This window comes from Phycodurus eques, chromosome 15 (genome assembly GCF_024500275.1).
Source record: "Phycodurus eques isolate BA_2022a chromosome 15, UOR_Pequ_1.1, whole genome shotgun sequence".
Lineage (NCBI taxonomy): Eukaryota > Metazoa > Chordata > Actinopteri > Syngnathiformes > Syngnathidae > Phycodurus > Phycodurus eques.
The window spans coordinates 13,174,890-13,189,787 of NC_084539.1; the positions used below are offsets into that span (position 1 = coordinate 13,174,890).

The 14,898-nt window shown below is 41.2% G+C and overlaps 1 protein-coding gene across 2 annotated transcripts in view; it reads right to left on the reverse strand.

The window, feature by feature from the left end:
- Window positions 1-5,428: 5,428 nt before the first annotated feature.
- rxraa (retinoid X receptor, alpha a) overlaps window positions 5,429-14,898 on the reverse strand; it is a 112,596-nt gene continuing 103,126 nt past the window's right edge. For both annotated transcript variants that reach the window (XM_061698216.1, XM_061698215.1), the window contains exons 7-11: window positions 14,544-14,673; window positions 13,031-13,163; window positions 9,155-9,246; window positions 7,125-7,230; window positions 5,429-6,096 (exon numbers count right to left, since the gene is read on the reverse strand). In XM_061698216.1, the coding sequence (XP_061554200.1) occupies window positions 5,949-6,096; window positions 7,125-7,230; window positions 9,155-9,246; window positions 13,031-13,163; window positions 14,544-14,673 (609 nt within the window). In that variant the 3' untranslated portion in view covers window positions 5,429-5,948. The remainder of the gene's footprint in view (window positions 6,097-7,124; window positions 7,231-9,154; window positions 9,247-13,030; window positions 13,164-14,543; window positions 14,674-14,898) is intronic.

Consider the following 14,898-nt stretch of genomic DNA (forward strand, 5'->3'; position numbering starts at 1 on the left):
TGAAGGGGGTGCTGATCAAGCTTTCTGCCTTGAAAAACACTTATGAGGAGTAGGGGTACCAACAGGGTGGTCGCGCCCGCTGGCGGGGTGGCTGACCTCCAGTCTGCGGTGGCCACGACGTCGCTCCACCCCTGGCTACCCTCTTCCTGAATCAATTCTGCACATGGGTAGTAAAATGTAATAGTCCATTGCATGCGAAGAGCGAGGGCAGCACATGAAATTATCATGCCAGATTAAGCATTTTCTTTTTAAGTGTGAAGGTAGACAAACAATGACAAACATTTTTATGTATTTCTCATTCATGGCCTTGTTTAAGAGAATTGTTTGACCTTAACTCCAAGAATGATTTGTGGCAAATCCATTGCCTCGTGCCACAAAAAAAAGCACCATCTTTTGGCGATCAAAAATTCTCCCTTTCACCTGAACAACACATGCAGGGAAGCAATTATATGATTAAAGCCTAAACATTTGCATCATGATTCGAACATGATTTTCTTCTTGGTAGGCCTTAGAGCACTGTGAGAATTTTATGTGCAGTTTTGTTCCCTACTGCCAAGTTATTAAAACAGCTTTATTATTGAGAGTACATTTTTAGTTTTCTACTTAAACACGATTCAGTTTGCATGTAGTACTTAAAAAAAAAAAAAAAGTTTTTAACAGGAGTGGAATCAGTACGGTTCTTATTTCTTTTGCAAAAGTATCTGTACTTCTACTCAAGTACAGCACGTGAGTACTTTTGCCATCTCCGGGTATAAATCAAATGAAAACGTCACGGCGGTAACTGAGCATGCCTTCTTGTGCCGTGTGACGACATGTTCATAAACTTGCAACCTCTTGCAATGGACAGAGGAGCCCTTGTAATGTTTATAACTTGCAAATGTTCTTTATACCACAGATGCACTGATAACTCTTTTTTAAGACTGAGTACAAGTACTTCCATTTGAGTACTCGCTGTTGCTGATACCAAGTAGCCTACCAATATTTGATCGTGTCATTACGTCTTTGCTATTGAGATGGAAATGTTTTATTTTCTATTTTAACCTTTTTTGAACATGGCTTAAGTTTCACTCAAACACTTTTTTGAGAAACAGCGTGTCATTACTGACACTTTTTGTCTTGCCACACATTTCACTTACAAGAGGCCTGTAACCCAAAGCATTTTACTTATGCAGTGTCTCAATATGAGCACTGGGGGGCGCTATGTCAGTACATGCTGTAGATAAGAAGCACAGAACAATGTAGTCTGGTGGATGTACAAGTAGGAATACAGATTCCATGTTACCTCTGTGTGTTAACAACACAATGAGTTAAAAAGAAGTACAAGACTGCTTCCTGAGACGCAACTGGACAAAAAAATTAAAAAATCAACGCTTGTTGGACGGCCTGCCACGGTAACTCGCAAGACCGCGGCCTTTGTCGGCACCCAAGCATTGTTTCCATATGGGTGACATGGCTCCTACTCCACCTGCCCAGCTGGGAAAGTGGTATCGGTGTTGTGGTATTGGAGCATTTTTCTTGTCTGATTACGAATACAGACATACAGTATCGGTGCATTCCCAATTTATCGGTATCCTACATTTACTTCAGAATGTGCTATGTTGCATTCTCATCAATACACAAAAGTCTGCAACCATGTTCACTTTTATGTTTGTTTTTTTTTTTAATTCATTTTTTTTCTCTGTCCATGAAACATCAGTGGACAACACACAAGGAAAAGATGACAAAAATTCCATCTCCTAAAAGTCGACACAAAAGTATGACAGGGTATAGTTTTGCCACTTGGCGGCGACAGGTCGAACACAGCAAAGAAAAAGCCATAGTTTATTAGCAAGGTGCCGACTCCTCCTCAACATTATTGTCCGCGTAAACATCAGTCCACAAGAAGAACGGGACAAAAACTAGTACATAAGCAAGAGATAAAATTTACTTTTGTACAAAAATAGATCTTTTTTTTCTCTCTCAGGGTTTTTTTTTTTTTTAAACTTTTCAATTTTCTTGAATAGTTTTCTTTCTGCACCAAACAAAAGGAGTGATTGTGTCACAAGCTCAGCATATATATATTTTTTTTTCCTGAATTACATTTTCGAACATACAATTGCCAAGCAAAACATACATTTTGAGGGGGGTTGATGTCCTTTAACCTTAACCGTCTTCTTTTCTATATTCAGATTTTTTTTTTTTTTGAGGCTCCATTCGTCTGCTGAGGAGCTTGTTGTTGTTAATGTACACATTTCGGGCTACTGGGATTCTGCTGGTAGATTTTTTTTGTTTTTCCTTGGGGGTAGCCTGCAATGCATAAAATTACCCTCCTTGATAATCATGTAAAATCACCAGAAAACTGGCATGGAATCATTTTGGTCTGAAAGACTCCTCTCCCTCTTTCAATGCTGGAAATACTCAAGGTACAGATCTGCTGATATATTTATAAATATATACACATATACATATTAACAAAATATAGCTTTTACATTATGAAGCATTTATGAAGGGTTATTTTATTTTATGTCACGTTTTTTTTTTTTTTTTTTCTCTTCTTGTTGGAGGTGGGACCGAGCTTACACATCCACATTTTATGGCTTAAAAGACCTGTCACAGATCAGTCTTCAAAGAGCAGACATTGTTTTTTAATTATTATTTTGGGGAAACTAGTGGCTAAAAATTATGACAAAGAAAGCTGCAACACGCCTCAAAAAAGTTGATTTTTTTTTAAACAGACAAATCATCCATTTTTGTATGTATATATTTAATATATAAATACTGTACTGTAAACTGAGCTCACACTGGCAGTCAATACTGTCACCTGGATAATTCATATTAATAATACAGCCCACCTTGCTTGCTGAGACACGCCAATAAGTCATGAATAGTTATTGCTCTTTTTCTATCTCGCTCTCTTTTTGGCAATACAAAGCACAGAGACTGTGCTACATAAACCCTGCGTGAAAGTGCCGCCTCTGTCAAGATGAAGTACATGCAGAGAGAGAAAACAATAAAAAAATCATCTAATAAAACCTCATGGTGTTGCAGTGGAGATTCTCCTCCACTAGAGTGGGCAAGAAGCTCACCCCTTGTTTCTTTCCACGCTCTTTGCCTTGGGACTGATTTGAAGGTTTCTTCTTCTTTTTTTAAGGGGTGAAATAAGACCTCCAGATTTACCACCCTGCCACTTCCCCCCTGCCGAAGGCCGTCTGTGAAAGTGGACCCGAATCAGAAGAGAATTATTCACACGTGTCAACAACGTCTCCAACCTAACCTAACCTCAATTTGATGTCATTGGTGTCTAAGTCAGAGAGTAGCAGAGTCGTCAGGGTGCCACTAGAGACTGTTAACTTGGTGAACTTTTACTCAGGAGCATTTGGGCCATACTAGAAAGAAAATCTCAAGAATTGTTGAAATGTTATGAGAAAAGTCATATTGGTTCAGGCCCTGCGATTGGCTGGTGACCGTAGTTGAGAACAAGCGCTGTTGAAAATGTATGGCTACATCATCGTTAGTTCTAACTGGTGTTTTAACCTCCTGTGGAATAACGTCGTTTTAGTGAGAGAACCGAGTCCTAACGTTATGTAAAACAAGTAATTTTACTCCAATAAAATCACAATGTAACAAACAATTTGGTCACTGTAAAAAATGGCCATATTGTGAGAATGTCAAAATGTATGACTTTGGCAAAGTCATGAGGTTAGGAACAGATCAATTATATTATTATTATTAGTTAAGAAGATGAACACCCAATCCCACATTAAAAGTTAATTTCATCCTTGTGTAATTGATGCATCTATGCAGGTAATATGACTTTGTTCTCCTTAAAATGACTTAAATTCTGGTCATACAAATTATTCTTGTATAATTACAACCATATTGTTGTACGATCATGAATTAAAAAAACAAAATATTTTCAGTCCGGCCCAATTGCTCCTTATTAAACATTTTGATCAAGTAGAGCCAGTGTGATGAACTAGGAATTAATTAAACTGAAGGTCAGAATGTTAATTGAAAATGTCTTTAAAATATCCTCTTTTTAAAAAGCAATAAAACGGTGTAAAAATAATAATGGGATTGTAAATAAACTGACAAGTGGCACAGCCCAGACTCTGTCACATCTCATTCGTATTAATAAAACACAGTGCTCAGGTCCTGACTGCATCAAAGTGCTTATGAAAGAAAGAACATGCAGATCAAAAGAAAAATCATGAAATTCTCATCTTTCTAGTGTTATTTTCTCCTCTCATATAGTTAATCAACATGTCCCCATTGACTCCGCTGTTCCATAATCTATATATACTGTATATACATAATTGAAGAGCCCGCGCCCCCCCACCCAAAAAAAAAGCCGTTTGCTTCCTATGTAAAGCCAATGATGATTCAAGAGGTGAGGAGAGCAACATGTCAAATATCTGCGTGAAGTGAGAATGACAAAATTAGTTTCTGTCAACCCGAACGGTGTGCACGGCGGACAAGTGAATGCACCCGCTTCAGGAAGGAACAGCAGAATATAAGTGTATTTGTCGAAACGATTTCATATTTCATTGTGAAGGAATGGTGCACACACAGCAAGTGTTTGTCCCACTGCGGAGGGAAACAAGTGGGGCCATCCTGATTAGGCCAGGGGCCAAACTCCCACCTCGGAGGTCAATTACGTTGACGTCAGCTCTGTCGTGAGGTTAAGTGCAAAGTAACAAATAAACAAACAGCCGCTCTGCTGCAATGACAAGCGCTTCTCTTTCTATATATACTGTTAATGGGGCAAGCCCAGATGAGGAGGGTGAACAAACTGAGGTAATAGTGCAGTGCTGCTCTGAAATGGAACGAAGACAAAACAAAAAAAAAACATGTAAATACTGTTTATGGTTGTAACTTCCTGTGAAGAAAGAGATGAGGTGATCTCGAGAAGCTAACACCTGCAGTGTTGAGCGGCTGAGAGATGGAGGTCAGAATTCACATCAATGAGAGGCGGGGTGATTGGCGAGAAAGGGCGGTGTGGGGGGCGACTGGTGAAATGAACAAAAAGGTGACATCGCTACCTCAAACGTGGCATTCAAAATTCACACCCCATACTTTTATCTGCTGCAAAGATTCAACGAAAAAGGCAGAATGTTGGAATGCCAGTGGCCGGTCGCATGTAGTGTCAACTGACAACTGCCTGGCTTCTTCCTGTGTGCACAAAGGACTGTGCAGATTGTACATACATTACAAACAACCCCGCCCCCGCCCCCCCCTCCCCCCGTCAGCATCTCGAGGTGGATCACAACATTTTCCTGATTAGGCCGATGTTGTTGCACAGTGTTGATACAGTAAGACATGGTTGGATTTGTTTGGAACTGGGCCAGACACCTGAGGTTCATCGCTTGCAGTCTTTGTAGCACACCTGTTAAGTTGGAGATCCCAGAAAGCTGACCCCCCCCCCCCCCCCCCCAAAAAAAAAAACAACTAGTGCAAGACGTGTTGAGTCCAGTCAGGCAAGGACCTCGAGTTTGTTTTGAATCAGTCTTGATGAAACCCAAGAGGCCCGGATAGCCCATGTATCTGCAAGATTGTCCTGCTCACGAGGCTGAGGGTCTCAACATGACGTCCACACCACGTTTGCGTACACCCTGCAAGTGTTGACTATGAGGATGCTGAGAAAATGCTAATGAAGGCTCAGTACATTGCTTCTGTCTTCTCTCCAACACGTTGTTGTGATATATATATATATATATATATATATATATATATATATATATATATATATATATATATATATATATATAGTACTTTACAAGGTATAAAAACACACCCATAATTAATTAGCTGTTTCTGCGGGATTGACGGTGAAGAGGGAAAATGTTCATCATCGCAGGATCTGTCTCTCGGTGGAGGTGGAACATTTTAAAAAAGGACCCTGCTGCTTTTGACCAAAGGGCTGCTGGGAAATAAAGAGGAGGCAGATGAAGGCCCCATCCTCTCTGCTATTATGTCATTTGATGCGGAGCTTCTAGCATTTCCATGAGGAAGGTGTCGATGGGCGTGTCGCCTATGAGCTTGAAGAAGAACAAGTGCTCCAGACACTTGAGGCCGATGGAGCGCAGTGCCGGTAACCTCAGCAGCAGCTTGGCAAATCTGTCACACAGCCAAGCGATTAAGTTAGCAGGAGGGAGGATGGAGGGAACATTGAGCCCAGTTTTCACCGAGAAATACGGTTCAGTTTCGATCTGTATGCATTATGCATAGTCAGAAGTGATTTGCTCTATACCGCCTCGTTGAACTGAACCGTACCGCTTGGTGACTGACGCCACAAAAAGTTTGCATTTGTTGTTTTTGTCCATTTTCTTCAATAGTCAATGCGATTAACAGTGATTTTTTTTTTTAAATCATCAGCAATTATACAGTGGACCCTGATACTCGTGACGGATAGGGACTGGGCCCGACCGCGAATAGCCAAAATCCGTGGATAATTGATGGTCATTATAATTGAAGACGAAAACATATATATACATATTATTATTATTATGATTATTATTATTTTTTTTAACCCCCTAAATTCTTTAATAAGCAGGGATGTATTGCCAATACGGATTTTCAGGTCTGGTTCCCCCACAAAAAAAAAAAAAAAAATAAAAAAAAAAAGTAAAAGTGGGAATTAAAAAAAAACTAATCTGTGAAACTGTGAATCCGAAGGTGCCGAACCGTGCACAACGGTGGAAAAAGGGTGTAAGAATCTGTCTGTCACTTGATTAAGATCTTTTAAAAAACAAAAACATCTTTACCAATTGAGATCAATATGAGCTTAACAACTCTTTCCTCCATTGAAATTGTGAGTTCATGGATAGTTTCCGCCTGTAAATCATTGGAGGACGCCAGACTTGCCTTCCAGAGCAGCTGTTAGAATTTCCTTTTAAGGATGCTCGATAGGTTCTCAATAGGTTTGAGGGGCGAGGATTGTAGTTGCCACACTGTGAGTTTTCCCCCTTTAAACCCAGAACAGCTAAAAGTTCAATGTTATTATTTTCAGCATGGGATGGTACGTTGTCTTGCATGAGAATGATTTTACTGCAGAAGGCGCAGTGCTTTTCTTACCACAACAGGAAATGATGAGTTAGAAACTCCACAAGGTCGTTTTGACTTTCGAATTATAAGTGTTGTCATACCTGCCAGGCTGCTCCGGGTACTTGTGTTTGCAGTAGGCCTCTAAAGACGCGTAGACTTTCTCTCTCAGAGCCTCTACCTCACTTGGGTTTGACAAACCTTTGGAGTCTGGGAAGCGACACAAAGATGACAGCTGTAAGTCAGAGACAACGCTAAAATAAACTTATTTCTACTTGGGGGTTACCGTTTTTTATTTCAGATAGAAGGAGCCCTACTGTTATTAAATTGGCAAGCAATTTCTCACCTTAATGCTGTGGGCTTGTGAAACACAAATGAAGGACAGGAGTTTCTGACAGACAGACAAGTTTAGCTTTAACCTCCCGGCCCTTTGAGGACTTTGTGTACCTTGCATTCTGTGCAATTAGCACTCCTATGTGATGACATCGTTGATTAACATTGGAGATGAACAAAAAAAAAAACATTTACCACTAATGGCTGAACTCAAGATGACACAGTGAGAATGGAGCGCTCCCTTTTTTTCTGTCAGAACAATCTGGTGAACTCTAATTAACAAGGACTCAGGCAAAGGAGTGAAGTGGGGCCAGTAGGCCCGACAGAGTCCCGAACAAAAGTGGAACACAGAGGATCAGTGTGTCTGGTTTGGTTTGATCCACATTGGCCTCAGAGGGATGGGCAATCCCACACTGGGTGATGTTGGTGGTTTGGTTTAATGGGTTATTTTGCCAAGACAGCATGTTGTTCGTTTGTAACAGTGCAAAACATGGAGCTCAGGTCAAAGAAGTTGTTGTGGCAGGCTTTGTTTCACTAGGAAATCATGGTGTTCAAAAGATCTCACCTGTTCAAAATAGGAATTGAAGAGTCACAGCTCTGTTCATTTTTGCCTGTTTTAACCTCCAGTATGTAAAATCATACTTTATGAAACATGTTCTCAAATTGTTAAGAAGTGGAAGTGTAGAAACTGGAATTTAATTCCTCCACTAGCTAGAGCCACTGCACAAGAAGGGCATCATCACAGCATCATCTTTAACTGAAAATGGAAAACAGATGTGGAGTCTCAAAGTGGATGTTTTTGAAAATGAAAATGTCTAAACACTGAAAGCAGTAGTGTGTGAAAATCAAGGGTATTTAGCCTAAGCATGCACAAGAATGTTACTTTCCGAAAAATGGTAAGAATACATTGTTGTAGCATTTGTGCTTATAAAGCTTCACCACAAAAGTGTGTTGTGTCAAGTATGAAATTACAATACACATTTAAAATTCATCAGTTTTTTGTGTGTTTTCAGTCGATTTTGCAGGTTTGTGTGATCCTAAATTATTCTGACATATTTGTTTGTGAAATTGATCAAAAGTACAAGCAAAAAACAACTTTTGCTAGGTTATAGTTATGTAAACAACTCTACTTGTGCTGGTTTACTGTGGTGGGATAAGCACACATTACTAATAATCATAATGATTACAGTATATCTGAGATATGATATACACGACTCACCCAATGTTAAGAATACTCAGCTTTTGGGTGAAATTAAAACTTAATTTAAACTTCTGTACACTTTGGAAAATACATGTCCATCAGTTCAATGTTTCAGTACTTCTTGCACAACACTTTAAGAAAAGGAGTGTATGTGGCTTTGAAAGATGCCTACTTTTCTTTCCTAGACAGTGAGGCAGCTGGTTACAATTAAAAGGCAGAAGCTTTCCAAGTTCCTTCATGAGCATTATCCTATCCAAGTATTTTATATAAAAACTCATACACACTTTTGTCAGTACTCAGCCAATTGCATTTTTCATCTGGTTTTCCCTCTTCTGAGATGAGTAAACACTTGGTCTGCAACAGTTCTCCAGTTTCTGGCGCCGTTTCAAAACTACAAAACCCAGAGCGACGTTCCAGTTTCACAACAGGTTTCAGACATGTTTCTGCTGTTTAGAGGTCTAATTTCTCCATCTAATTATTGTTGGTTCAAAGTTACATCAAAGCGAGGATAAAAAGACTGTTGTTTTTACTGCCATCGGTGAAACAGATTATTATGTACAGCTTGTAAAAAGATCCACTGAAAATCTCACTCATAGTTACCTGGGTTGAAAAGGACTATAGCTCGAAGGCACCCTAGTTCTGTCTTATCCATCTGCATATCCCGCATCTTGGACACCAGCTCAGTGAGCACTCTGCACAAAAGATACAAAAAAGTGGAGATAAAGAAATGCATGTTATATGTAATAGGCACCAATGAGATCATACAAAACGTTTCTCATTTTCTATAATTACGCTCAAATCAATCTAGAGATGAACACATGCATATTGTCACAGCTCTCGGATTTAAAAAAAACAACAACTCCATTTACAGTACAGGCTATTCACAGTAAGAAAGTCACAGAGCAAACTGTGTGTAATCTGAAACCAGCAACCCCACTTATGTTTGTGTGTGCCAGCGTGTGACGTCACAAGAGGGAGTGTCAGCACATTCAGTCGCTGGTACTCCTCGCCCTTCTCTGACAAAGTCACACCCTCTGCATTTCGTCACCCACCCACACCCCCACTCTCCTTTTCAGTGGAGTCAATAGTGACTCTAAACTCATTGTAATTCAATTTGCAACTCAAAACAACACAGAAAAAAAGACTGAGGTGGTTATGCTAATCCATCTCATTTAAATGAGGAAGACAGCGAGAAAGCGAGAGAGATTTAGATAAATAAACATTATCAGCTGTGTGTATCTTAAAGCATGCCACACTTATTACAGAGATGTAATATGTCCCGAGGCTGTGACTGCAGATTGTACAGAGGCTGGCACAGATATTGACAGATGACTCAAACACTGCTATGAAACCTACTGCCAGTTTTGTCTCTTGTTTAAGGATGATTCAACTGGCAAAACAACAGACACTCACTGGCAACTTCATTAAACATGCTCGCAGAATCAAATTCCAGGACAAGAAGTGTATCAAATACTGTTTAAAAATGTTTCTGTTTTGTTCTGTTCCATATTTTGTTCCTCACTAAATAAAATATCCCAGATATTAGAAAGACCACCAGTTTGATGCAGGTTGCCATAGCAAACTACAATTATTAAGACAGAATCTTGAACAAAGCTCTTGTGTTGGATCTCATGAGATTGTGTGGGGGTACCTAATGTTGTGAAACAGAATAAAGCAGCATGTCTCAATAATTAAGAAACCACAAGATGCAAATACTTTTGAGAATAAATCATCGAAAAACACCGCTGCTCAACAGATGCTGTAGCCGCCTGTTAAGATATTACCCTGTGACGGTTTGTTGAAACCTGAAACATCAACAATAGTCACCAGGGGGGTTCCTTCACCGCAAGTGATTTGGAATTGCATGGATTTTTTTTTTTTCCATGCCCTTTAGCGTTGGGTAACATAATGAATTCTTCTGACACTTTATGAACAACAAAGAGTTTTGATTGTTATGCTTTAGATTCATATGTTGTGTGAATAGAAACATTACCAAACCAATTAAAATACATAATTAAAAATGTGAAAGTAAAAAAAAAAAAAGAAAACAACAATAGTCAGTGCAGCCTCTAGTAAAACATAAAAACAATATAACACACAGGGCTCTATTTTTTTATCCTGTGTACTTAGGGGTCGGCGATATAAATCTATAGTTTCAGATTTTTTTTCCACAAAAATTAGATTTTCGTTTTTCAATAAAAATATTCTCCTTCGCTTACAGAAAAACAAAACGACAATCACATTATTTGAAACACGTTAAGCTTTCCCCCCCCTTATGGGATTTGTTTTATTTTTCCTTATATTAAACCACACGGCGGCACGGTGGCCGACTGGTTAGAGCGTCAGCCTCACAGTTCTGAGGACCAGGGTTCAATCCCCGGCCCCGCCTGTGTGGAGTTTGCATGTTCTCCCCGTGCCTGCGTGGGTTTTCTCCGGGTACTCCGGTTTCCTCCCACATCCCAAAAACATGCATTAATTGGAGACTCTAAATTGCCCGTAGGTGTGACTGTGTGTGTGAATGGTTGTTTGTTTGTATGTGCCCTGCGATTGGCTGGCAACCAGTTCAGGGCGTACCCCGCCTCCAGCCCGATGACAGCTGGGATAGGCTCCATCACGCCCGCGACCCTAGTGAGGAGAAGCGGCTCAGAAAATGGATGGATGGATTAAACCACACTTGAAACTGTCTTCCAGAGAAATATATTTCCCTCACAGTCACACCTACGGGCAATTTAGAGTCTCCAATTAATGCAGGTTTTTGGGATGTGGGAGGAAACCGGAGTGCCCGGACAAAACCCACACAGGCGCGGGGAGAACATGCAAACTCCACACAGGCGGGGCCGGGGATTGAACCCAGGTCCTCAGAACTGTGAGACTGACGCTCTAACCAGTCGTCCACCGTGCCGCCAGAAATATATTTATTTTATAATTTTTTTCTTTACATATAAAGACACGTGACCACTGCGATGACCACAATAATAGTATATCTTTCTTGAGTGTATGTCTATGGCATTAATGTGGGACAGTAACCCCAATTTCGTTGTACATTTTGCCCTAACAATAATATAAAGAACAATACAGATCGGGTTGTTCGGTCGTACGACCAGTGTCAGAGTTTGGTCCGCATTGCCGGCAGTAAGTCGGATTCGTTTCCGGTGAGGGTTAGATTCCGCCAAGGCGGCCCTTTGTCACCGATTCTGTTCGTAAGTTTTATGGACAAAATTTCTAGGAGCAGCCGAGGCGTAGAAGGGGTCCGGTTTTGTGGACTCAGTATTGCATCTATGCTATTTGCAGATAATGTGGTTCTGTTGGCTTCATCAAGCCTTGATCTGTATGTAACTCTCACTTGAGCGTGTCACAGCCGAGTGTGAAGCGGGTGGGATGAAAATCAGCACCTCCAAATCTGAGACCATGGTCTTCAGTCAGGGTGGCTTGCCCTCTCCAGGTCAGGAATGAGATTCTGCTCCCAATTGGAGGAGTTAAATTTTCTTGGGGTCTTGTTCACGAGTCAGGGAAAAATGGGATGGGAGATCAACAGGTGGATCGGTGCAGCGTCTGCAGTGATGTGGACTTTGTATCGGTCCGTTGTGGTGAAAAAGGAGCTGAGCCAAAAGGTGAAGCTCTCAATTTACCGGTCGATGTACGTTCGTACCTTAACCTATGGTCACGAGCTGTGGGTTGAAAGAAAAAGGTCCCGAAATGTGTTTCCGTCACAGGGTGTCCGGGCTCTCCCTCAGAGATAGCTCGGTCATCTGGGAGGGGCTCAGAGTCGAGCAGCTGCTCCTCCACATTGAGAGGTGCCAAATGAGGTGGCTCTGGCATTTGATGAGGATGCCTCCTGTACGCCTCCCTGGTGAGGTGTTCTGGGCATGTCCCACTGGAAGGAGACCCTGGGGACAACCCAGGACACGCTGGGGAGACTATGTCTCCCGGCTGGCCTGGGAACGACTCGGGATCCCCCCCGGAAGAGATGGATGAAGTGGCTGGGGAGAGGGAAGACTGTGCTTCCCTGCTAAAGCTACTGCCCCCACGACTCGACATCGGATAAGCGGAAGAAAATGGATGGATGGCTGGATGGATGGACACAATAAAGATTCTAATTCTAATAATGTGAAAATAAGTGCCGCCTCATAAAAAAAATTATTTTGTCAAAACATGCTGCAATTCAACAAAATGAGCCGCCAGACTGCATGACTGCATGCAAGCTGGTCCATATCTTGTTGAATATTTTGCCAAATTCTAATTGTACAGCCTCAGGAGTGTTCGACTTCAGGTTCCACAGTTTTTTTGTGTGATGTGGTAATACTCAAAAACATTCAATATATGATGACTAGGACTACACTGCAACCTAAATCAAAGCATACTGCCTGCCAGTGACATTTTCTTTCAGGAAATTTCATATCACCAAACATGATGCAGCTCATAAATAAGCAAATGAAATGCATGCTTCAATTTGTACAAGGCGAAACTCCCACAGACCTGTCAAAGATGGCTCCCACTCCGGCACTATGGGCGCTGTTGCGGTGGACGTGCAGCCCGGTGGCCAACAGAATCCCGTCTTTAACGGCTATCGAACGGTGAGAAAATGACGCAATGAGGAGTTCATTCCAACCTGGGGAAAAGATGGTGAGAGGGATTGAGGAAAAGTGTGAAGTTAGGGAAGAAAACAAGCAAATTCTGGTACAAAAGTTCACAGTGCCTTCAGGCTAAATGAAACTGACAACAAAGGGCGGGTGTGGGGGGAGAACTGCAATGATTCAATTAAGCTGCGTGGTGAAAGCGTTCAGGGGTCTCAAGCACCGGCATTGGGTTATTACTAAGACATTGGATTCATACTTTCTGAAGAGACAGGCGTGTAAAAGGGATGAACTGTGGCTGCCAACATGATAAAGACAACAGGCTTGATGTGCCAAAGCAGGGGCTTGACACCAAGAGCAGCAAAGACACAAGACACTGATCTTTGAGTGACAGGGCTCCTTTAACAGTTCTGCCTGGCAACACTCGCCTCTTCTCCCTTGAGTTGCGTTCGGTATGAGAGGAGCCGGGTTTCTTTTATCTGCGATACAGCAGAACTAAAGAGGTTATTTATAGAAAACCTGAGAGCCGGGAGGAGACGAGCTCTCTGGAATAATGTCTCTCTCACTCTCTCTGCTGAGATGAAGTCTCTCCATCACTCGTGTGTGTACAGAATAACGACTGATAGGAGGATGCTTTTTGATTTCAGGGGTGTGTAATAGCATTTCTTTTCCTCAAGGTGGATTAAGAATATAATGGTGTAATTTGGAGCGACAGGCAGCCAACAGGGGTAATGTGTTGGGAGACCCTGAAAGACCCTCCTGCATGTGATGTTGGCGAATGGAATAGAAATGACAGACAATTCACACTGCTTGAGTGTCTCTACAAATATCAGACACAAAGTATTCCGTTTGCCTCTTGTTTAGTTACAGGGCACTGAGCGCAACACATGGCTGTGATCAATTCTAGAACATTACCCATTAATTGGCTGCACATCTGCTATATGAAGTGGTATTCAGACAGCAGTAGTAATATGGCCTGTCGAACTCATCCAGCTGTGGCCTTTAAAGCATGGCAGATGAAACAAAATGTGACAAGAAGTCATCCAATCAGATATACTGTATTACCCCTTGATTAACTTGCCTCCAAAGTTGCTGAAACTTGAGAAACAACTAACCCCTCCCCTTTTTATTTGTGGAGTAAATAAATAAGAGGGTGGTTTCCGTGATTGTAACACACATTTGAAACACACATTGGTCTTCCTGACTCCCTGGGGAAGGTTTCTGTGGTCAAAATGCAACTCATGCTGATGATTCAACCCCAACCCTCATTGATGAAAAATGACTTTCGTCCATCATGTGTCTATGAATTATAACAAATTATATTCTGTCCTTCTTTTTAAATCGAATTAGAACACTAGTCATTGTGGATTATCTGGTTGGTTCAGGCATAGCATTTGAGTCCATTTTTAACAGACCTGCTCGTAGAAGGATGACCTGGTCGTCCAGTGGCAGCTCAGAGAAGTGGGGAATCCTCTTGGCCCACTCAACTAACGTAAAGAGCTGTTTGTCAGCAGCCTGACAGATGTTTGTCACCGGGTCGTTGGGCTGCAAGGAAGGAAAGACAGAAGAACATAAATTAGGTATTTACATTGTGTGTTTACTTATGTATTATCACTCTGATAAATGTGAACAATTCTATGAATAAAAGAATCTTAAGAGGAGAAACAAGAACACCAAAAACACAGTTGGAACCTCCAAAGTCGGAAAAATTGGAGTTAAACCAAACTTTTCAGGTAAAATATGCCTTAAAAGTTAAACAAAAGTTGAGCA